Source organism: Anomalospiza imberbis, chromosome 2 (genome assembly GCF_031753505.1).
Source record: "Anomalospiza imberbis isolate Cuckoo-Finch-1a 21T00152 chromosome 2, ASM3175350v1, whole genome shotgun sequence".
NCBI lineage: Eukaryota > Metazoa > Chordata > Aves > Passeriformes > Viduidae > Anomalospiza > Anomalospiza imberbis.
The window spans coordinates 81,146,249-81,172,062 of NC_089682.1; the positions used below are offsets into that span (position 1 = coordinate 81,146,249).

At 38.2% G+C, this 25,814-nt stretch overlaps 1 protein-coding gene and 1 long non-coding RNA gene across 3 annotated transcripts; one reads left to right on the forward strand and one right to left on the reverse strand.

The window, feature by feature from the left end:
• Nucleotides 1-1,466: 1,466 nt before the first annotated feature.
• Nucleotides 1,467-6,886, forward strand: LOC137469373 (uncharacterized). The gene is made up of 4 exons (XR_010996467.1): nt 1,467-2,048; nt 3,600-4,757; nt 5,014-5,073; nt 6,283-6,886. It is a non-coding gene; the product is annotated as an uncharacterized lncRNA (long non-coding RNA).
• ALG5 (ALG5 dolichyl-phosphate beta-glucosyltransferase) lies at nt 5,107-25,795 on the reverse strand. Of its 2 annotated transcripts, none has more exons than XM_068182046.1 (10): nt 25,632-25,795; nt 24,470-24,611; nt 23,595-23,641; nt 22,857-22,925; nt 21,540-21,632; nt 19,774-19,887; nt 18,412-18,471; nt 15,519-15,670; nt 7,568-7,653; nt 5,107-6,371 (listed from the first exon to the last, which is right to left on the reverse strand). In XM_068182046.1, exons 1-10 carry the CDS (start codon nt 25,719-25,721, stop codon nt 6,259-6,261), a joined length of 966 nt encoding a protein of 321 aa, XP_068038147.1. In that variant the 5' UTR covers nt 25,722-25,795; the 3' UTR covers nt 5,107-6,258. The 2 variants fall into 2 exon arrangements, with proteins under 2 accessions (XP_068038147.1, XP_068038148.1); XM_068182047.1 differs by lacking the exon at nt 25,632-25,795 and adding an exon at nt 25,246-25,281.
• Nucleotides 25,796-25,814: the final 19 nt, after the last annotated feature.

Below are 25,814 nucleotides of genomic sequence, written 5' to 3' on the forward strand. Positions count from 1 at the left end.
TGTCCTACCACTGGAAAATTCAGCAGAGGTTTTTTGAGGGTAATTAAATTATCATGCCCATCTTCCAGATTAGGGCTAGACTGATTTACTCTATAATCTTGAGTAAATAAGGAGTAGCCAGGAATAGAAAGAATGCTTTATTATTTTACAACCCAGAGAAATCATTACATGTGAAATTAGGTTCCTGTAATCATGCAGGTCTGTTCAAGGCACTCCTGAAATTCCTTTGTGATGGGCAAGAGTGCACAAGGAAGATCACTCTTCCCTCACTATTTTCTCCGAAACCTTTCAGTATTGGAGGCAGAGCATCCATGGTTTCAGGGAATGGAGTGGGCCTTACACTGACTTTTCCTATCTTCAGTCTTCTCAGTGTAACATAAAACCCCATTCTCTTTCCTCTGAATGATTGTTCAGGGGTACTTGAGCAGTGACCCTGCATTTGGGACATTGTCATGATCCTCTTCTATTTTCTGGAAAAGGGAATGTCCAGGATATGAAGTTAGCTCTTCCCTGGTTCTCATGAGGCTTAGGAAGGCACTGGCAAGTATGTGAAAGACAAACATTACACATGTAGACAAAATGGTGAGTAACATCTCCACTCTGCAGTATTTCTGTAGGATCTGACAAATTACAGCATTCCTTATTCTTTGTTTAATACTTAAAGATGAATGGTTCTATTAAGTTGTCTAGCTCTATTTATTCATTTTGGTAAACAGACTTTTTCAGTAATTAATTAGTTTGATAAGTGAACTGAAAAAGTCCAGATTTCTTCTGCCATGGGATTACTATATGCAGATATGAGTGTGGATGCAAGAATTTCAGAGGTATCATGGAAATTGAGGAAATACATGAAAACATGAGTAGTGCATGCAGAAGTTGCTTAAATATAATCTTGTGCAATCATTCTTTTTTTCTAGCTTTCTAGCAAATACTGGAATGAAATTGCTTGCTGTCTCCTTTATGAGAATAATTTTTGTATTTGTCCTTTTTGTAGTCCCCTTACAGTACTCCTGCAGAAAATGGGTGATTTTTCATTCTGTTCCTGTTCTTATGAAGCATTTCATTGAGAAAATAAATTGTCAAGAATGGTAAAATTAAACATAACATCAGAAAACATTTTTGTGAGATCAGAATTTTACTGTTTGATTGAAAACCAGTAAAGGTTGTTGTAACTTCATCTGTGTTTCATCTTTCATTATCACGAAACCTTTACCAGGGCAGAACCTAGCCAGACTTGTAAAACAACCAAAGGGAGAGCTGACGCAGTTGATTACCACTTCCAAAATGTATGACTTAGCTTAAAAACTGGAAGATGGCCATGGATATGGTTTTGTTTTTTTGGCAGCAAGATATTGAAGTTATCAGAAGTTCTGTTGTTGAGACCTTAAATGGCAGACCTAGTCAGCCAAAAAGAGTTAGAAATTCCTTGTGGTTTTGACCTTTTTCCTAGTTTGACAGCAGATGATTGAGAGTATGCAGTGGGTAGTTTATGACAGCCTGTGCAGCTAAGGTTGTAGTGTGGCTACAGGGTGAAGCCTGTCCTTGACATAATTAGCTGAACCTTTCTCTACTCTACAAAGACAGGAAGATAAGGATTAGTCCTACATGTGGAAGGCTGCTTTCCAGAGACAAGGCAAAGGGAATTTGCCAAAACTGTTTGCAGAACTCCATGATTCCTCATCATCCTGTGGTTCAAGTACCTCTTCTGATCTCCAGTTCAAAAGCTGACACTCAATATTTCTCTTTGTTTTGTAATGGGATCTTTACACAGCTCCAGAATAACCCCAGATGAAACACCAAAACATGGCAAAAACCTGATGGGAATGCCAGAGTTCATGTCACCTCATTCTTCAAGAATATTGCATAGAATGTGCCAGCAACAAAGGCTTGGATTCAGTCTAGATATTGAAGTTCATTCTGCTAAAACAACAAATTGATGAAAATCCAATGGAGGACAGTGATCTTGAGAGCAGAGCATGAAGAATAAAGGAAGGCAGAGCCTGACTAATGCCAAGTGATGTACCTGAGGGGGAGTTAAGGTCATGTAGGTAAGAAGGATCACCTGTGGCTAAGCCATTTTGGAAGGATGTTTGCTTGGTTTGCAACTGTTTCTTGAACACCCAAGAGTGTTCTGGTACTTGGAAGACTAAGCCCAGTAAGCGGAACTGGAAAGGTTTTGTTTGTTCCTTTTTTACACCAGGGAAATATCCAATTACGCAGCCAGGGCAGTTGAACAGACAGATCCATGAACGAAAAGTTAAGAAGATTAAAAAACTGAGGGAAATGGAGGCTAGTTAGCCCTTTCTTTTCTGATGGATCTCTTAAATGAAATCATATTCTAGCACACCCCTCTCAGCTATGATCTCACAACTATTACTAATGCTTGGTCATATGAAAATATAATTCCTTTCCCAGTAAGAAACAAAGGTTTGTCTGTAGCTTCTCCCCTGAGCCTTGATGACCCCCTGGGCTTGTGTACTTAAGACTCCCTTATGCGCTGTTGGATAAAGCAATAGGCACGACTTGGTACCATCCCACTCTTAACCTCTGAATCTCTATCCCAAAGAGGTAGATAACTTATGGTCCAGCTGGCAAGGGTGCAGCCTCCAGCAGTGCTGGAATACTACTTTAATTCATGCCCCTTGAGTTATTACAGACATGCCACTGCATCCCTAAGAAACACACATGGATCATAAATAAGGTTAGATGTTATTTTAAGTAATAAACACTAAGATACAGAAACTTCATTGCAGCCTTCTGTCTTTGTCTGTCTCTTCGTTTTGACTATTTTTAGTTTGCAGTTAGCATTATGACTGTGAACTCAAGGAACACTTGGACAATAGGTACATAAATAATTATGGATAGGTCTCTAGAGCCTTAAACATTAGCAGAGAATTCAAGTTAAATACTGGCTGGTATTATTCCATAGCTTGGAAATACAAGCTCTACTTACACATATTGCTATAATTTTATTTCCCGTGGTAAAAACCTAACCTGGACATTGGTGGTGGTGGAAGGGTCTGCACAGCAGCTTTGAGAATTGCAAATTGATGTATTACTGAACACAATTCTGCAGAACAAACTGGTGCCATCTTCTATGTTTATCTGCTTATACTTCTCAGCAGTGAACTTTGAGCTGTCACAGAAAACATACTGCACATCCACAGACATACCTCAGAGTAAAAAGAAAATTTTTGCTGTTTTTCCAATTGATATTTAAAACCTGAGTCCAAAAAAATAGCTTGTAAGGATAAAAGCTAAGTGTGTATCAAGGGATATTGCATGGCTAGTGCTTTGGGTTGTGATGAACAATAGTAACAGCAAAGAAAACTTGTGTAAACAACTGAACATCTTCTAGTAACTTTTTCTTTGCATGTGTTTTTCAAAGAGGACTCTTTAATATTGTCGCCTTTTGAAAAAAAATATCTTGTGAAGTATTAGTAAAGTGGTGCAGAAAAGTAAGGTTTTTATGCAGAGATATAATTTTTTAAAAAACTGAAATCTATATTTATAAAAGCACTGCCTACACAGCCATTGATGTTGGTAAGAATGCTGCAGAATTACCATGTAGATTTTCTCTATTTATTTTCTTTTCACAGTCTGTGAGAATACTTTGAGTCTTTGGAGAGCTGGGTCAGGACATGAGTAATATAGAAGACTTTCACCTCCTGCAGGTCACCCCTGCAAATGCAAGGCTAGGAAGAAATAGTATAAGTTAAGACTCCACTGGAATACAAATAAATGTATCTCTGCAACTCTACAGAGAAGCATGAGGACAAGTTAGGCAGAGCACTGGTTTGAATGACAGCCTTGGTGATCAGGGAGGTCCTTTGTTTATATCCGAGGCACTTAGTTCTCTACAGTCTCTGCAATTAAGCAGGCCTGCATCAAATGTGAATCAATCAGCTTTTTTCCTACTAGAAATGGCTGAAACATTTTACTCAAACCTCCCATTTCACGTTGTATCACTTTGTAAAACCAAGTGAGATCTCTGGAACACGTCAAGAGCCAGAGTCAAATCTTTCTGATGGAGATCAGTAATTCAAGGTCTCATTTTGAGAGGGCAACAAGACCTCAGGTCTTGTACAGGCTTTAAAAAGGTGGAATTTTAATTTACTTTTCCTGCCCTTGGACAGTGTACTAGCCTCCAGGTGACAAGTAAGTCTACAAACTTGTGGTAAGTTCACAGCTACCAAAGGGGGAAGCTCTCCTTTTACTGCTGCATCCTCTGCCTGCTAGACCATGCAGGAAGTCATTTTAGATCACTGAAATGGTAGAAAACTATCTCAGAAGAAAGGGAAAAAAAAAAAAAAAGCAGACATGTAGAAGATGGCATCCTGCCATTCTGGTGAGCTGAACCGGCTTGAGGGAGACTCTAAGCAGCCCCACAACAGGTGTAGAGAGGGAGCAGGAATACTCTTCTTTATGGTTCTGTGCCATTAAACCAGTACATCTGCTTCTGAAATGGAACCCAGGAGAATCTTTCCCTGATTCTGGGACTGCTGTGCAACAATTGAGGTGTGCTGGGCCTGAAAGAACACACAGGAGAGCAGAGCAAAAATCTAAATGCAAGTGTGAGTCTAAAATATGCTTTTTTAGAGTGTGTGTGTGGTGAGTCCCGGTCTCCTGGTATTGCCTGTGTGTCTTGTATTTCCTAATCTGCAAGTAACTGCGTAGGAGATGAGTATACTACCCAGAAGACTTCTGACTGCTGCATGAGTGACAGAAAGCCAAGCCAACCATCTTTCTCAGCTAAAGTAAATCTTCCATTTCACTATGGCTTTCAACCTCAGCCCCAGATCATTCTCCTTTTCTATTTTTTCCCATTCTCCTTTCATCCCAGTTAGCTCCTTCTTTTATTCCAGTTCAGCTCTTAGCCCCATTGAAAGGGAATACATCAGGCTGCACCTACAGAAGCAACTATTACATTATAGGTCCCTTCCAACTCAGAATATTCTCTGATTCTGTGAATCCACACTGTAGCAAGGAGGAGGAGCTGGTATTTTATTCTAGAAATGGCAATGAGGAGTCTTGATTGATTCTGTAGAAGTGACAGACATGTATCTGGACAAAGTAAGAGAATAAAGCCTGTACAGTCAAACTGAATATATTTTTTGAGAATTTATTCCAGCACTTTATAGAAAACTGAGGTAACCCTAACAGAAGCAAAACTCAAGTCAGTATTACAGAAAGAATAAGAAAAATCACCAGTGAATTCACATGTGAAAGTACAACCATACATTGTTCATTCTTTAAAGCTTTTCAAATTTGTACAAGTTTCAGAAAGACAGATTGGCTTAGTTTGTTGGCAATTCACAGCTACCTTGAAAGTACAAATGAAACTGTTACTGTACTTTAATGCAGTGTGACATTAGTATGAAAAAGTCAAGACCCTCCGTCTGTCTCTGATCTCATTTGAAGCATGACAACATCAGACTGGCATTACTAATGCACAGGTCCCCAGTGTACACTGGGTCTCACTTTTGCATGCTCTGAGCTTTCCATACCCTTTCCACTACAGATCTGTAGATGTCAAGGACTCCTAGCCTTGAGCATGCACTACTAAGTCTGTATGAGCAAAACACATTTATAAAAGACATTTTAAAATTAAATGTGCTTTCTCTCGGACCTTCTACAGTCTTGAAAAGATCTGCAGTTTGATCTCAGGAAAACTATTTCAGCTTCAGACAAAAACATTTGGAATGTCAAGGGACTACTGGAAGTCCTGAGAACAACTTTATGAACATTACTGTTATAACTCAGTAAAATCCATTAATGTTTCCCATAACACTGAATCCAAACATGCATCAGCATGAACCATGAATGATAATTCCAAGTTGCAATATGTCCTAACATTTCCAGATATAACAGAAACAAATGGCTGTGGTCATTTGCAACAGAACATTGCACAACATCGAACAAGAGTGCCTCTTTTTAATATGTGTAAGGAGATTCCAGATGGATGATGAGACAAAAGCAGATATATTTCTTTGAATGAATTTATAAGAAATGTTAAAGCTACTATTTAATAAAATAAAAACCTGATTACCACATAAGAAAACCTTTTTGGAAATGCTTTCTTTTTACAAAATGTAGAAATTCTCTGCTGACAATCTTATAAAACAAATACATGCTGCAAAAATGAAACTTACAGAGGAGCAATGAAGAATTACCTCAGCTTTCACCACCACTTCACTTGATTGAAACCGTTCTTGTGTTCCATTAAGCATAATAATATATTTGGAAAATGTAAATAACCTAATTACATTTTTTTGCTTCAAGCTTCCAGGCACCAGTCATATATCGCAGTCGTATAAAAAGAAGATCCCTGCCCATCTGCAGCCAGCTCCAAAAGGGAACTAACTTAGAACCTGTGATTAATGAGGAAGAAAATCAGAACGACATTGTTAGGAAAAAAATGAGCACCAGCAAGAGTAACATTTAAGCAGTCATGAACCTCTGCATTCTCAGCACACTCAGCCCCACAACCTAGATCTTAATGTTAATAAAAATATATATATTTTGAAAGCAATTGCTTTGTAGTATTACATTATGCCATAGGTGGGATACTCAAGTTTGCAAGCAGCACAGTAATTCCATGTATGTGACAAGATGCGCAGTGCTCTCTGTGACAAGGCTTTGTTCAAGTAAATAGGAACCTGAACATCAATGACTAAGCAAATGATTTATCTAGCAACTTTGGAGAAGAGGACCACCAGCTTGTCTTACAACAATAATATGAAGGTGCCAATCTTCAGGCAAAGCAAGGAACCCACACTACAAAACCACACCTTCTACCATCTCTGCTAATATTTGTGTTAGGTGCAATGAACACATGGAACTGCACTGAAAGGAAACATTTCTAGAAAAGCTGGCTCAGGACATTTTGTACTTGCACCTTTCATAATTACAACAGTTCATTATAATTTCTGTTGTCAGGAAGTTGTACTGAGGAGATTAAAAAAAGATAAAAAAATGAAAAGGACAAAAAAATAGAGGAACTGCATTTGATGTGGGGGAAGTGAGCCAAAGCAAGCAGTACCTCTTAAGCTGGTTCTGCACTGAAGAAATATGCATGGAGCTATACTTCCCAGTAACTCAGTGGCAGAGACCTCCTTACAGGTCTGAAACAATTATCACATCTCAAGAAGAGATGGTGCTCTAAAGGAACCCTTAATAGCTGACGATTTTGGAAGGCAAGATACAGTGAAATGGAATTGAATCAGTAAGTGATGATGGTCAGGCTCCCTGCACAGTGGTTTACAATTGCACTAATTTATTAACACATTACAGCAAGAAGACATGCCAAAGTAGCATTTTGTCCTAGCACTGTAATTCCTTACTTTTGTCTCCAGTGGGACTGCACAGTTTCTCTGCCATGCTACCCCTTCACCTACACTTTCTGTACCAAGCCATGGCAGTAGGCTGGCAAGGACATGAAATTCAGAATTTGTATGGAAGGAAAGCTGTGTGCTATCAAAACCAGGTAAATAGGGCAATAACCTTGCATCAGTTATTCTGGATTGACATGTCAGGAATCTTGTAAGAACATGAACTATCTCCCTACCTTCTATTTCAGTCCAGTTGACAGCAACTTCTGCTATAGGTATTTTCAAGTGCTGGGCTATATAAAGAAGTTCCACGTCAAATGCCCTGAAGAAGAACATGAAATACCAAATATAATCAACATACTCCCAGATGAAAGACAGTGGAAATGTTAATTAAATGACTGTATAGTTATGTAGTTAATACCAATGCTCTATGGGTCAGATACACAGGGATGGGAAATCCATTTTCCTGACTAAACATCTCAGAACACAGCCAAAATACAGACAACAATAACAATACTTCTCTGTAATCTGTATTTGAAGACATAGATCACTCTGTGTTCAGCCCACTACTTGCTTTTCCTTCTGTTACAAACACAATTTAAACATTTTTGAAGACCATGAAGGCCAAGCAGTCAAATGTACAGTGTCACTCCACATCTCTAGTAGCTTCATCAAAGAGGTTATCTACCCGCTGTGGCTTTTATGCTGATCTGATGGGTGCTCCTTTTACTTTCTCAGTCAAGGAACTGAAGGTGGCAGCACAGAAGTGAGAAATTATTTATTTTACCGTGCACAACAGAATCCAAACAACAGTCTAGTGACCACTTAATGCACAAGAACCCTCTTGAGAGACTTGTCTTTTTTGTTGGCTCAATTTTTTGAAGGCTGTATGGCAAAATGAATTGGGGCAGTGATCCTGCTCTGTCAGGTGCTTTCCTATTCACTTTGTCCAGAATGCACCTTAATCTTCTCAGTTCTCTGCACAGAGAATTGTCTGTGTGTTTCATTCCTGTAAATGCATTCTCAAGTAGGCCTTCTGGCTCTGAAACACTGGACTTTTTATATGCAACAAGTAGTTTGGCAGCTTTTAATGCTTGTTTAGAAATCAGCATATGAAACTGCCAGTACCTACTATTGACAGGGTTGAACACAAATCACAATTATGAAGATTGTGATAATTTGCCTTAAATTCTCATTGCTAAGTCTAAGACAGTTTTCTTTTGAAATGGAAGAAAATATTTTGCCACTGGAGGGAATGTATGCAATAAGAAAACCAGAAAATTATTAATTTATGCTTAAAGGGTTGCATGAATTCATGTCTTTAACACTAGAGAAAAGATGGAAAGGGACAAAGTGATCAAGAACAGGCAGAAGACACACTTTAGCAGGTTGCTTGCCAAGTTCAGATGTTATTTCCTTCTACTTCAAGCCACCTTTTCCTTTTAAGCACTGCATTTCTGTAAAGCTATTAATAAATGCAACAGCAGCAGTCCACTCTGAAATGTGCATGTAGGTCTGACACACACAGGTAGGTTCCCACTTAAGTACAGCCCACAGCAGGATGGCTTGCTGGTGGAATCACAGGCACACACGCATAGACCTGGACTTGCGCTCTCCGTGTACGTGACAGGAGAGCCACTGATTCCACACGGGACAGCACTAAAACAAGCAAAGGCAGCACAGACAGATGTTATCTACAGAGGCTACAGCTATTGTGTACAGGGAATTTAGAGCTGCATTGTAAATCTGATTTTCATTAGGACACAGGCCTTCTCATTGTCACTAAAAAAGTTACAAGAATAAATTATTTTTTTACCTCAGTGAACTAAATCTGCTCCAAGCAGCCCTGTCATTTCACTGCTGTCTTTACATGAGGGTTGAATATTATTTTATTAATCACTCCATGGTCTCTTCTACTGAAGAGGAAGTATTTAATTTTTTGCTGACATTTTACATTTGTAAGCCAAAAATCCAATGTATTCAACTTTGAATGTTTATGAATCATGTGTATTAAGACTAAATCTAATTTTGTAATACTTACTTAAATGACTAAAAATCTTAAGAGACGCAAAATAATTGTCTGATGAATTAGACTGCATGAGCTGCTCTAAAAGTATTACACAAACTATTAGCCTAGTGAACTAATAGTTATTTGCAGTAATTCCTGTGGACAACTGATTACTGGAATGTCAGCACATACATCACAGAACATTAAATAGTTCTGTGAACTACAGGGCTCAAACTAAGAGATTAAAAGCACAGGAATAAATCAGGTTGAACACTAATATTGTTACATGTGGTTGCCATTTGGGTAACAGTGAACATATCCTGAAAAAAAACCAAAAAAAAACCAAAAAAACAAAACAAAAAAAAAAACCCACCCAAACCACCCCCCCCAAAAAAAAAAAAACCCAAAACCAAAACTATTCAAAGTTGAAAGGAGAATGACTTCAGTAGAACACCACTGCGTTATCGTTTTTCATCTCTTTTTCCCACCACCTCTCAGTATGCCAGAATGGTTAGTCAGGGAATACAGACTGCAGTGTGCTCAATACGCTGACAGCAGTACAGCCACGCTGCAGACCACCAGATCCAGATGGTACAGGAGAACCACACAGAAGCTTCCACAGCCAGGATTCAACTTGGGTGTGTTAAATGGAGCCTACCCTAGAGGAGATCAAAGCCACACCAGTGGATGAGCTGTAAGTGCAATTCATATGATTTGCTACAAAGCCATTTGTGAGCAGTTAACCTGTGACAGAACCGCTCTCAGAAACGGCAAGATGTAATTCACACCATGTACTTCATTCTGCAGTCTCTTGGGAAGGGGACACACAGCTCAGAACACCCAAAGGTGGCTCCAGCCTGAAAGAATTCAGGTTCCAATCTAAGTACCCAGAGTTAGATAGCCAAAAATCTACGGTGTGAAAAATTTCCCCATCTATTTCTAATAGTGGCTCCATGATGTGCTAATTACCACAAACATGTATTGTAAAGTAAAGAAAAAATTCTCCATGTGATTGTGTTTTGGTTAAGTTACAATTTAAGACAATGCTGGCTAAAATTAATTTGAAAACCAAGTTGGTAGGTGTTTAATTCAATTCAGTCTTTTTAAACTGAATCCTTAAGATGCTTGAGCTTATAAAATATCTATCCTTAAAAATTATTCTGTATTTTAAAATTGCACTAGGACTCTTTCTGGTCCAATACTAAGTGTTTCAAAAAACAAAATCAGGCCTTCAGCTATAATGTTTTAACTGCAATTTACGAGTACATTTTGTACGATGTACATTTATACGATGTACAATTTTTGTACATCCAAGATATGTTTTTCCAAGAAACTCTTAAAGGCAAAGAAAACAGCGAATGGTCAAAGAGGTCTAACAATGAAACCAAGTAGGATGCCAAGTAGGCTAGAATGCCAGAACTGCCCTAGCTGAACTTGGGCTTTTGAAAGTCCATGTGTCAGCCAAGAGCAGAACTTTTTAAAAGACAAAACAGACAGAGTTAAAACAGAAAAACATTTTTGTGTTGACTAGACGCTCATAAACAATTTTACTTGCCATGCACAAAACCAGGAAAAAAAACAATTCATTCCACTGCTTGTGCTGGTCTACAACGGCACAAAAGTGGGAAAAAAATCCCTGCAGCAACAAAAATGGTTATTTTTCTGTAACTTTTATATAGCAACTCATATTTAGAGATTAGTGACAAACTGGAGATACAAACATTTTTTTTACATTTATCTTTCCCAGTTTTAAATGCGCAACAGCATGCCTTGTTCAGTGCACAAGGCAATTTGTATAGATAAAAGTAATAGCAACAATTTGGTCTCTTCATTGATCTGCTGACTTGTACAATGCCATCATAAATTGCCACTTCACAAAAATATGCCAATCAAACCAGGACTAGAACTACATTTTGAATTTCTCCTCCTTTTATCATAAAGGTAGGACTGTAATTGCTATGTCTAGTTCTTCTAAGGATAGACATTTTCTGGCAGGAAGAAAATTTATCTTTTGTTTTTTGTTGTCAGAAGAAATCAATGATCATATTTAGGACAGGAAAACTCAGCCAGCGAGACCATTTAATTTTCCAGTATTTCTCCTGTGCATCAAAATTTAACACGAACAGTTACATTTTTCAGGTCAAGACTATAGATGCAGAACTAGATCTTCTTTTATAGCCTGAAGTGAGTAATTCCAACCGTCTCTGATATGTTTTTGTAATATCTCTTTTAATTTTAAGTTTTAGATTTAAAAATCTGCTCCATCCATTTCTGAAAAATAGATTAGCTGTGTAATCAAATTCAGAATCTAAAACACAAAGCATATGCTCTCTGTTCAAAAGGTTGCTTTCATTTCAAACTAATGTCAAAACTTTGCTATTTAAAAAGTAAATTTCAAGAATGTTTCATTTATATTCATATATACACAGTCAAAGGGTAGTTAAACAAAAAAGACAATGAGAACACTCACCAAAAAAAGCTAGTTTAGGATGTAAGTATTGAATATATAAACAGTTTGTAGAATCTATTAATTTTCAAAAGCCTTCTAAAATGTAGGGTTAGATTAAAACAATATTCTAGGAAATATTTTGGTCTCTCTTTAAGAAGTGTTACGTGATCCTTATTGCCATAATGATAAAATTGTATTTTTCCTTGTATGCTTCAGTTTCAAGATTTCCTAAGTGTAAGCATCTATAAATCAAATTAATCACAGCAAGAAGAAAAATCTGGTCTGTTTTCTAGTATTTTTAATATTAAAGAGGTGATATTCACATCAATGTCCACTGGAATGGAAAAAGCATGGTGAAAGCATAAAGAAGTGAGGATCTAAGCAGGTGGGAATTATTAGATAGCTGATTTTATAGTACTTTTGTATAAAATTAATGAGTAAACATGTTATACATCAATTTTAGTCTACGTATTTTTTTATAAGCATTCACCTAGCACTCTAGTACCCCCACAAATCCAAGCTTGACTAAGCTTGAGCAGACAGGACAGACAATTTGATTTGTGCAGAAGCCTGGTGTTCATTCCTTTCAGCAGCTCACCACACGCTCCAGTGCAGCAGCTGGGGAGCCCTCGGCCAGCTCAAGGATCGGGGTGCTTAACTCAGATGGCTTTTATCCTATTAAATTCCAGCACCCTCCTGCATTATTCCCAGAACACGTGAGCACTGACCACACGGAACTGAACACTCCTTCAAATACCTAACAGACCTGCACCCCACTTGTGGGATTTTAAGATTCAAAGAGAATCAAGTAATTTCCTTAGATGTCAAGTAGCCCCAGCGCAGTGACGCAGAAGTGGAAATAAATCCAGATTTCAGAGCCACTTATCCAGTACCAAGATAGTGGCTCCTCTGCTACCCCTTGCTGATGGTTTCAGTATGAGCAAGTTGCTCTGGGACCCAGCTGGGGACTCCACATTGTTCCAGGTCAGCTGAAGTACAATTCCAACTACTATTTCTTACTCTTCTGTCTCCATACTCATGATATGTATAGAACCTCTATGGCACAATGTCTAACCAGTTTGTATTTTCCTTTTTACACGTTATGCAATGGAAAAGTATCAGGGGTCAGATTTGCTTAAAATAAGAATTTCCAGCATTGAGCTGTTTCAGATTCTTACACAATTATATACAAAGAAATCTAATGCTATGGGATGAATGCTTGATGTCCCTATTTAATTTCCAATTGCAATTAACCCAACTGTTTGTACAACACTGACATTTCACATAGGACTATCATTTCCCTGAACATATGCACTCTCCCCACATATTTACACTTCCCATCTCCCAGGTAATTTCCAGATCTTATGAATATTAACTGGGAAAGGAACAATACTTGATTTGTGCACTGACATGCTATCTTCCAGTTACAAATGCTAAATGACTAGCTGTGGAACAGAAAAGTAACTTCTGAGACCTTACTATAGGGTTTTCTCTTCAGCAGTGGCAATTATCTGAGTTTCTCTCCTATAAGAGGGTTTAATTTTCCACAAACCTTGCCAAAGCTTTTGATCTTGAAATCTCTGCTGTTCTGTCAGATTTGGTTTAAATTAGCAAATAAATATAAAAAAGAAGGTGGGTAAACACAGAGACTTGATTGAGAGATAAGCATGAAACCAGACAATACATTGCCAGTTTGCACAAGAAGTAAACCAAATTTAAAAAACCTATAGCTGTTTTAGGCAAATTTTTGACTTGGAACTATCTGAAGAGCTTCTTTCTTGGAAGAACTTGAGTTGCTCTTTTCTTGACACACAAAACAAGCATTCTTCATCACTAACCAGTACATTTCAGATAAATAAGAAAACACAAGGGGTTAGTTTATGGATTACTGTAGATAAAAGAGCAAGAATAAAAGGCACAATGAAGTAAGACATGAAGATCTGGTATATTCCACACCAATGATATAATTGCTATAAAATATTAACAATATCCCTTTTTCATTGCTTCTGTTCCTGGATAATGTGGTACAGTATAATTGTTTTTACTCTTTCATTCCTTTGGTGCTAGATAATTGAAGTGGCAGAAGAAAGCTTGTTTTTATCTAGAAAACACTTTATATAACCAATAAATCAAATTACAAAAAAATCCTTCAGTTAAAAAAAAAATAAAATTTAAGATTGAATTTTTACAGCTGAAACTGATTATCCTCATTTACTTATTTCAGTTTTCTTTTTGAAGTGCTTAATTTATAAAATGAAGTTAAATAAGGCAATTTTGAGATGTGCACTTCTGGGCCTTGCATATGAGTTTAACCATTTATTATTAGTATTCAGAAAATCCGTGTATGTGAAAATTACAGAGCTTTATAAATCAAGACTGAGTTTGGAGGTAGCAGCACAAATCATACTTCTGGCTCAGCTGTAGTCTCCTTTAGGGCAATAAGTAAACCACTCAGGTGGGAAAGTGATTTTCTGACTTGTTGACTGCTCAGTTATAGATTCAATGCAACAATAGCTCTACATTCCACATGAGATTCGTGTGCCCAAACATGACCTTTGCTACTGCAGTCTGGAGAGGCAGTATAGCTGTCAAAGCTCAGCCTAAAACTATACACGCTGGAATTGACTAGGGCTATAGGATGGCACACGTTTGTGTTCGGGAACATTGTACAGCAGTTCTGTTCCCTGCCAAGCAAGCAGAAGCCCATTACAGATTTTCTTGAATGAAGACAATAGTTTTAAGATGCTTGATTACACCTACTTAAACTATCCTTTTTAGCAAAAATTGTAGCATAGAATATCTACAGAAATTATGGTATTTGTGTGAAAACAGTGTTTCAGTCCCATAACAGTAGTCATGGCAGTGTCATTCACATAAGGGAACTGCTGTAGCTAAATTATAGCTAAAGGAGCTCTAAAGTTATTTAAAGACCACACAAATTTCAATCATCTTAAATTAAAGAAATCTGTCAATGTTCCTCACATAAAACACTTTAGCAAGAAAGTAAGTAAAGAATAAGCATTTGCTTTCACTTTAGAGTCGTCAGCAATTACAAACACCTTATCAGATATTGATTTTACATAACACACTTTGGTTAAACATTACTGAATTGTATTAAAAATAACACTGATAGGAGTTTTGAATATGATTAATAACTCTTAACTTTCCTTATCATAATAACAGCTTCTCTCAATTTCTTACTCTGCTTGCATGGCTTGTATCTGTAAAAGGAGAGAGGACTCTCAGAAACTGGGAGTGAATTACAGCACCAGGAAAAACTGTTTGTTTGAAATTTCTTCCAGAGGTGAAGAAAGAAGAGTTATTGGGATTTTCAGTTGTTTGAGGCCTTTTTCCTCTCTTTTCCCCTCTGCTCTTTCCTAATCAATTATCATTTCTTACGACAAGGCAAAACCAAAATAGCCTACCTAGGATTACATACATCTTTTGAGAAAAGAGAATAAAATTAAATAAAGAATAAAATTAAATACCCAACTCCTTTCCTACAATGTATAAGAACACAGAATTTCTAGCAGTCACCAGGATACTTTAACATAACAAGAAATCGAAGCTGCCACGCAGGCAATACTGTAATTGGCAATACTGTAATTGAGTAGCTGGTATGTATACACAGACATCACATGCTTCATCATAGCTGCAACACTAAAATTACTTTTCCAAACCCATGTTCAATTATAAAAAAACACCACCAACAAAAAAAGGAACAATTTACCAGCGTTCTATGTGAAGGTTTGAGAAAGTCTGCAAGGCAGCTTCCCTGGTTAGAAGTTTAAATCCACACTGTGTGTCCCGGATCTCTTTGACACAGAGAAACCACACCAGGAAGTGGAACCCATACATGAGGAGAGTTCTAAAGTAAGAGCGCTGTGGACAAAAGGCAAGAAGTTAGGCGGTTTTATTTGAGTGATGAGTGAAGTGCTTGAAGAGAGCTGTCTTACAGGACAGTAACCCTGTTTTGTGATAGCTTTCAAAGTTCATAAACTGGTTGTATTTTGCACTGGAATGAAAACAGAATTTACCAATTGTTACAGTACAAACAAAATTTTGGGTGAAAGGGAAATATTTTGATCTATGGAAAGACTTGCTAGTCATGTGTATAGTCTAGGATAGGAGAAATCCAAGTTCCTTTTTCTCCTCTCCCCAGTTCAGAGCAGTTTTTCACTCTGGATTGTGCCTTATTAAGTAAAGTAGGAACCTGCACCTGGATTTCAAATAATTAGTGGAACAGTCATAGTATCTTCTGCATGACTCTTTGGAAGTATATAATGGACCAAGTGAAAAACAGGTCTAAAGTAAAGGCTGCTGTGTAAGATATTTCATTTTGTATTTCCAGCAATGTTACATTCATCTCTTTTGTTCTTTTGCTTTCACAGATATATTTTATATTCCTGATAAATGTACCCAACCTATTAGTTGGTTACACTTGCGTTCCTGACACGATAATCATACAGATAAGTCTGTCCATGAACTCCAGAGACTGGAGTCTGGATTTGCAGAGGTCCCTCTTAGTCTTTTATTCCAGACAGCTCCTAAACATCTAAAATTGTGATCTAAAAATTGCTTCTGAACTCACTGCTGTTCTCAAGCTAAATTTAAGTGATTGTATCTATGACTGCAAGCCATATATCATGTAAAATCTTTAGGAGCCAATGATTCAAGTGTTACGTATCTCTGGGTGATAAGAGATGCCTTTAAAACCAACAATTTAGAATCTCACTTGAAAAACAGAGATGATGCTTGGCTTATTATGTAATAGCTTTTGGCTTAAGGAAAACCAAATCCATAGCTTGTGTCTTTTGAAAAGTGCTCCTGTCCCAGGTTAATGGTGGATCTGGTGTGGATTCTTTGGCTCTTCTGGCTCTGTGACCAAGAACACCGGGTTCCCACCAGGGCCAGAAGGGAAGAGCTAGGAGGCTGCATGATTGTCAGTGAAACTGTGCACTTACTTCACAAAGAGGAGTTCTTAGGCTATACTTATCACTCCTAAGACTATTTATGCAAGTCATAGTCTTGCATTCAGATTCATTAAAGGACATTAACATTTCTGGGGGCAGACCAGAATTCTTGTTGTATTGAGATTGAACATAAGGGTGAAATTTTGGTCTTAATAAATTCAATACAGCTACTTATCACAGCTTCATTCTACTGTTTTAGATGCCAATAAGTCCAGAGAGAAATCCCAACATCTAAAAGATTGCTCTGCAACTTTTTTTATACCTATTGCACTATACAACAGTCTTGTCCCACTACACTAAAGGCAGTCTTTCTATTCCAGTCTAGGGACAACTGGGTGATGAAATGAAATGGGCTACACATTTCAAGCAAATCAGTAATACCTAATCAATTTGTGACTCCTCTATTAAAAATTCAGAAATATGGGGAGAAGCAGGAAGCAAAGGATGGACATGTCTAAAAATTATACTTTTGTATTAAAAGATGAAAGTCCTGTTCCAATACCTCTCCCTAATCTAGCAAGACCTTAAAGAAATAAGACTGCATTGAGAAAAGTCTGTCTACATCCAGTACTTGACCATGCAATGAAACACTTTTTATGGGCTCCACTTTATCAGCTACATAATCTCCCTGTAGTAATTCCTAGTTTCTGATAATAATGACGGCTTTTTTCTTGTTGAGTTCTTTTTTTGGTTTTGGCTTCTTTTTCTTTTTGAGGATGAGGATGCGTTGAGGATGTACCGAGGATGCTAATATACACACAGCAATCTTTGCAAGAACTCAGGAAGAGTGAACCACTCCAATATTATCTCATAAACCAGAAGAAAAAAGTACAGATCTACCATAGGCTGAACATTATCAGTGTAACTTCTATTGAACTTCTGTAACTATTTTAGTAGTTGTGTATATATTTTAGAATAATTTCAAGTACTAAACATCAGGATAAACAAAGAGAACTCTGAGAACATTCACTATGATGAGCACATCCAATGACACTAAAAAATGAGCCCAGCAATGTGTCTGTTGCAATACAAGTTCCATGCCTGTGCTTTGTCAATTACTGTCTGCCAAGACATCAGAAAATCAGATGCAAGATAAAGCCATGTGCCTGTGCATCACTGTTTATTACATAAGACTCACACATAGAACAGTATTGTCTGTGTGTTCAAAACTCAAAAATTTTACTATGAATAATACAGAAGACTTAAACCACTTTCCCATGAATAGAGGTACTCTTCAAACAGATGGCTGCTAATTATCCCTAACTCATTTTAAAAAGGTTTCAAGATCTGCAGGCCAAGTTCTTGCACTGGAAGGAAATCAATAATGAACTCATCAACTGCTTTCCCTTCCAGCCCCAATACTCGTTACCGGCAACCAATTCTGTCAGGGTTTAGAAGCTCTGCTTGTGAGATATTCTCAACTATAAAAATGAAATTCATAAACTGGAACACTAACTGAAATGAGTTTGAAGTGCCTCAAATCTAGAACACATCCTTTGTATGTGATGGAGGACATGTATGACAAGCTTTTCCTTATTTTTAGCTTCCATTCTTTTAAAAATATTGATTATCTAATTGCAAAACCTGTACAGCAGAATCAAATAATGGAAATATTTGGTTATAAGTACACAGCAGGAAATGGAAACAAACCTTTGCTATTGAGTCCTTCTCCAGATGAGCTCTAGATCCACAGGAAATAGCCATCCCTTCCTGTACAGGAATATAAATTAAAGAGTTATTTCTTAAATGAATATTATTTGAATTGGTGGAATCTTGTGTTAAGAATCATAAAATAAAAAAAAAACTTCAAAGCAGCACACTTTTCTGCTTCCTGTAGCCGCACTTCTTCTACTGCAAGGTTTTGAGTCTAAATCAGTCTTCTACAATTAAGAGCAATCTAAAGTTTATTACAATTTGCATAAGGTGCATGCAAATTGCCTCAATTTATTCAGGTCTTTCTTAGCTTTACATTGCTTACTTTATGCATATGGCAAATGTTAGCAGTACAGATAATTATGCAGCATTCCTAGGAACTAAATGTTACAATGTATATTTTCCTTAAATATTGCTCGATGGAAGCAATAACAGAATAAAGCACTTGTTGCATTGATGTATCTTCAAACGAATAAAGTGCCATGATATCAGCCAAAAATATAATCTCAATTTAAATCAACATGATCAAAACAAAAGTTTAACACTATTCTCACACTACTTCCCACAGAAAATCTCTCAAATCTACTCTATTTGAGGCCAATGTTGGAGAACTAGCAGCTGCTGCAGCCCTGGTAGGGAAGAGTGTCAGGGTCACACACTGCCCGCTGGGTCCTGCACTTGTGGCTCTGGCACTCACAGGATGTGACCCCTTCCACAGGCACAGCCCCCACAGCTCTGTCTGGAAGGCTGCACATCTCTTCTGGCACTCTGGGAAACCAGCTACAAGCACCTCACCCATCTGCATTTAAGCAGAAAATAAACCTCAGCTCTTTCAAGTCAAGCTCCCAAAAGAGAATGACTGTGCAGGGAGGTGTTCTTGTTCTACAGGTTCTTGAATTTTTGTTTACAATAAAAGTTCTTCCAAATACTGTCATTAAACTAAGGACCCTGAGAAAAGAAAACCTATATAAAAGAGGGTGGAATTAAGATGCACCCTTAAAGGTATGACATCAGATAAAATGAAAGAACAAAACAGTTCACAAAGAAAACTAAGTAGGCATCACATGGTATTTATACAGAACAGAACAACTTCCAACAATTTGCAGGAAGGATAAACAGCAAATAGAACATTCTGTACTGCCTTGGAGTAGGCACAATGGATGCAAAGGAGGTAAGAACTCAGTGAAAGCTCCTTCTGACAGCCCATTCTTGAGGCTTCTAACCTTACACTTAGGTCTTCAGACTTACACCTAGATCTTCAACTGGATCAGAAAAAATTTGAAGAGAACTACAAAAGTCTATCTTGTATATTAAAGTATGAATGTGTATTGCAGTAAAAGCATGAGAATTTATACTCACAGGCCATGGTCGGAGATTCTTTAGACCTTCTTCTACTTTTTCAATATCTGCAAATTTTGTAGCTCCATCTGCATCAGCCATAAGAATCGTTTTCCCTCGAGAACTAAAGACACCCTGCAATGAAAATAGTCAATAAAAAAATCAACACCTTTGAAATTGATTATTTGTCATAATCTAGGTGCAAGACACTCAAAAAACTCTGCAGTAACAAGACAGTGATATCTCACAGATTCCACACAACAGGTGAGTCTTAATATTTTGCTACTAACAATTATTTACCTATTTATATGGTAATAACATCTAGAGACTTCACACTCTGAGTGTCCACAGTGACATGAAGTGCATGAACATGAAGGCTAACAATCCTCAGGAAAACCTAAATCTAGAAGGCAACAAGTGCTACAGTCAGCTCTAGAGGGGAGCACGAAGAAGCAGTGGTTAGCAGTTGCCACTGCACTGGATGGCTTTTCTTTGTCATGTGTGCTATGGAAAGGAAGATGCAGTGCGACTTTTTCCTAACACCGTTCCATGAAAATTCAAGGGCTATTTCTCAAAACCAATTTAAGATTACTGTCTCAAGTCAGAGTATCACTGCAAAACATTTGTGATGCACAGGTTTCTCAGCTTATTTTGCCACATGCTTGGCCAGAAATTTTCATAATTTTTGAAGGGCTCCAGACAGGAAAACAATTAGCAGTGGGTGTGACAAAAGTACTGCTGCAACCAGGCATGTGTAGATCTGGAAAAGACTGTCAAGGAAGCAGCTGTACACACATCCACTCTACATGATGCATTGCAAAAGTATATCACACAGAAAATTGTTCTACTTCTCTTAGAATAACTTCAAAATTGTATCTCTTACAACAGTTACATATGTTCTAATACTATGTTCTCTCCATTTCTGATATTTACTCATTTTTCATAAAAAACAAATTGACATACTAAAGATAGAGCTGAAAATGCAAATAAAGACGTCACTGAAAGTCCATAGATGATACCAACCTTTTTCAGAAAAGCAAGGTGTCATGCATCGTAGGAATACCATGTTCCTTCTAAATGTGTAACAGCCATTTCACATTTAGAACATGTTCATTTTATGATAATATCTATGTGAAAGCATGAATTGTGCTGTTTTGACTATCTAGTGTGGGTGATAGCAGTGAGCTTCAGTAAACATAAACTTTGCTGGATGAGTTCTTGTTTATCAGCCATGTTAAAAACCACAGCCATGACCTGAAGAGTGAAGTTTGCCAATTTGGCTCTATTTTGTCTACAAAAGCTTAACTTTAATCTGTAACAGTTTTGGGTTATTTTTTTTTTGTTGGCTTTTATAATGCAAATTTGGCTCTATTTTGTCTACAAAAGCTTAACTTTAATCTGTAACCGTTTTGGGTTATTTTTTTTGGTTGGCTTTTATAAATGCAAGCCTATTTCTAACATGAATATGAGATTCTAACATGAACTAACATGATTCTAACATGAGAACTAACATGAATATGAGATTCAAGCAGTTTTTTCCACTTTGAATTCTCATATTAAAAAAAATCTTTGCTGTTGATCTTTCTGGAAAGACAACACTGCTACCAAGATCTAAAATAAACTTATTTTGAAAAAAAAATTTGCTTTAATTTATAGAATCTGTACTCAGTTTTCTCCTAATCCCTTTGATAATGCATTGAATTAAAATGTCAGTCAGCACAGCTCTATCTTCTGCATATTTGGGCACAGGTAGTTCAAACAGAGAAGGAGATGAAAGTATTAATTACCGTCCTGACTGCTCCCCCTTTCCCTCGATTTTTTTCCAAAGATATCACTCGCACTTTGTCACTTCCATATTTCTTGCAGTACTCCTTTGCAACCTGACAGATACACAAAAAGCCAGCATAAAACAAAACCAGGAACCAAGGGAGAAGTGTACATTTGCTCACCCTTCAAAAGAAAATAAATTAATAGCACAGAGCTATAACCACTTCAGTCGGCACAAACACATTGCCAGTGTTCGCTGGAGTCTGGGAAAATAAAAAACAGTTCACAGTCAAAACAAGAAGACTGAAGAAATGAAGTAATGTTCAATACGAGCAGGATATTTCCCTAAGCAATTTCAACCCCCATCCTCCCACCTCCAAAAAACTCAATCCTAATTTAATTTATATCATACTATTACAGACCTTTTCTATTAACACCAATAGTTCATAAAAGAAATACAATTTTCTATGACAGCCATCTATTTCCCACTTGTCTTGCTGCTATTTGTGGTTTTGAAGAAAAATTCATATTGATCTAAAACCCCATTCACACTGCAAGGATCTAAACATTTTGGTACATTTTGTGGGGAAGATAAAGCTCGAGTTTTCTCCTAGTTTTTTCTAAAGGTTGTCTTGAGTCCTTTTAAGTCCAGAGGCTTGCAGCCATCATATGCTCAGTTGAAAGAGATGGCAGAAAGAATGCAAAGCAGTCAAAATTATATACCAGCAATTCTTAAAGCAATATACATTTTAGTGTCTACCTCAAACATCTTCCAAGCAGTAGGAAAAAACCCCACAAGCTGACTAGCCTTCCTTGCCAGTGACATAGATAAAAGTTGAAGCAGAAGAATACAGAACTATTTTTTTTTTACAGAAAATACTAATATTAGCATGTGGATTTTTACATGAACAATCCCAAAAAGGGTGTGGGAAAGAACTGTGTCAGCTCTTCTGTCAATTACAGTATGAATGAGATATTTTAAAAGACTTCTCAGCTTCTTCAAATTCATATTCACATCATCACTATGCACATGTAGAGTATTTCAAGTGAAACTTCTTGAAGTTAGGATTAGAATTCTTAGAACCTCAGCTGCAGGAAAATGGCTGTCAGAGCTGCCAATCAAGAAAACTAGAATTTGCAGAAGAATTGTACGTGTATTCATGTGCATATGCGCCATCCATGATGCAATGACAGAGATAATTCAGATATGTGAACTTCAACTGTCAACTGCTTCAAGTACCAAAACATAAATATAAACCTCTGTTATATTCCACAAATATACAAAAATCCAAAGAAAATTCCAGGTCTCTGCTTGGGAAGACATTACTTTTTCTTACCTTTGCAGTTTGATCTTTACTACCATCATTAACCACTATCACTTCATAACTGAATGAAGGATCTTGTTTCTTGAAAATAAAAGCAGAAATAATGCATTTCATCCAATTTCTTAAGTAGGCAGTAGGTCTTTCAAACATCATTATTCTTTTCTCCCTACCAGAAATTCATAGTTGCCAACAAATACTAATATGATGCAGTAAATTTGTTAAGATGGCATAATTACAGAATTTTGCCATATTTGATGCAGGTAATGTTACATTGGCTTGTCATACTACCATCTAGAACTGAAAAATCAATTTAGCAGTAGAAGATGGAAGTTTAGAAAAACATCACTTTTAAGAAAACCCAAACAAAACAAAATCCACAAACTTTCACAATGATCTTCTTACCCAGGGAACAAATCCTAATGAAGAACAGATGCTTAAGAAACTTGTTGGAACAAACCAGGACTTAGTTTAGCAAGTTAAATGCATGGTTAATCCTTAGCTCTGTCTTGGGCAGATTTCATGCATATGAAGATTATTTCATCCTATAGTAGCATATTAAATTTTTACTTAATTTAAAAATCCTTTCTGGCACTTGATCTAAAAATAACTGATAAGAGACAGAAGCATTATTCGTAGGTAGCCAAGTAGTACTATTTTAATGTACACTAACATAACAAAGTGACTAGATCACTGACTTGTTATACATAATACACAGAAAAATAATGAATTTTGAATGCAAAAAGAAAATACCTGTCTTTTTTCTAGATATTCCAAAGCTTCATCCATCATAAGTGGTACTAGAGAAAAGGTGGAGGTCAGGTTAGTAGATGGTAACACCAAAAGCACCTACACAAGCAAGCTGAAAACAGCCACAAAGCAAGGCTGAACAAATCAACTCTTTCATACAACACTACCTTTAGTAAACAAGCTTAGCAGCTGCAACTCTAAGTGCTGTCCTTTCTGAATACAGAAGGAATGTGGAAGAAAATCACACACGTGATAAAAAGACAGGATAAAAACTTTTATTCTGAGGAACCAACTTTTCATTTTAAAGTATGCAATTCTCTACACAACATTAAAGGAAAAAAAAATCATTCTTTATGACTGACCCTGCAAAGCACCACTGACATTATTTAAGCAAGCTGTCAGCTTGTGTACTGCCACATCAGCTTTAGAGCTTGATTATTTCTTTCACATCTAAAAGCCTTCACTCAGTATCTATGGCCAAGTCAAACACAAACCCGTGAGATCATCCCTTTTTCTGCTTGTCTGAAGCTGCTGTTGCTGTTTAAAGAGTGGGAAGCTCTCAAATCAATTTAAAAAGTATTTTACTACTTCTTGCCTTGCAGCATGTGCAGGGGCAATGAACAGCCATTCTTCTGGGGTTCATTAAAATTAAGAGGATTCTTACAAGTGCCCCATGCTATTTTTAGCAGTAGAAATCAAGTTACACTATGCCTTAATTTTGAAATTCAATGTACTTGGACTGTTTTCTGGAAACTGTGTCCAAAATCTGATATATAATCTGGCCTGCCAGAATCTACTGCTAACCCAACTGACCTCTGCATTATTACAGTAACAACAGATAGATTTTCTTCTTTTCCTCAAAACTAGAAAAATCTTACACCGGTTTTCCTCATTGTATGAAGGCACAACGACAGAGAGTTCTCTTGTAGCAGGATCATGTATATTTGGTGCAGATCCTTTCCTGCACTCAGCACCTTCTTGCGGCATTGTTTTGGCAGTTACATGAGCAATTACACAAACCTGTGATGAAGAAGAAATGAAAAAAGTTGTCAAGCATTGTTAGAAGTTTATCTAGCTGTTAAATGTGCTACCAGGGGCAACCCAGTATATCATAGTAATGAGATGGGTCACTGTTGTGGAATTTCACACAGGACCAAAACCCTCTCTCGCCGTTTGGTTACTCCCACTCTGACCACTGTCAGCATCATTGGCTTGCTGCTGTTTTTAACTGCAAAGCATGCAGGTGCCTCCAAGATGTGGTCCGAGGTCCTTCCCCAAGTAACCTTGAGCACAAAAGGAGGTTGCCACCTCTGACCTCCCACCAAGCCACTGAAATCAATGGCAAGGCTCATGACCAGCCAGCCATGTATGCTTGCAACACTAAGGCTCTGATTGCTTTATGCAAGGCTAAAAAAAGTGGTAGAACTTGGGTTCTGTAGCACTTTTACTTGGTGATACCACACACAGAATAACTTAGGTTGAAAAAGACCCCTGAGATCACCGATGCCCCAACATCACCGTATCAATTAGGCCAATGCCACGTCTAGGCTTTCCTTAAACACCTCCAAGGACGGTGCCTCCGCCACCTCCCTGGGCAGGATGCATACGTGGCACTGTGGACAGGCAGCAGAATTTCGCTTTCCAGGGCTTCGACCTTCTTAATCTCGCAGGGCATTTCGGATACGCAGAAACGCAGCCACTTCCCAAATGGCTAACGCGAAGGCGTTACCAGGACATTTCCCAACATGTACTGTAAGGCTGAAATGCCCCGTCTTGGTCCCCTTTGCCAGGCACGGTACCCCACGCCTTGCCGAAACACATTCCCCGCACAAGCCCCCGCACCAGCGCAGTCCTGGCGGCTTCAGCCGCCCAGCCCGGGCCGGCCCTACCGCCTGCGGGGCGCGGCGGGACCGCGGGACCCCCGGGCAGGGCCGGGACCCCGGCAGCGCCCCTGCCCCGCACCGGGGGGCGGGCACAGGGCGGCCTCGCGCACCGCCCCCGCCACGGAGCCCCCCCGGGCCCGCCGTGCGCGGCTCTCACCAGGACGAGGAGGAAGGCGGCGAGGGCCGCCAGCACCAGCGCGGCTGCGGGCAGGGACAGGGGCAGGGGCGGGAGCGGCGGCAGCGCCATCGCCCGCGGCAGCCGCGGGGCCCCAGCGCGCCGCGACAGGGACGCGGAAGCGGCCGCGCCGCCCGCCGGGTGCGCTGGGAGCCGCCGGCGCCC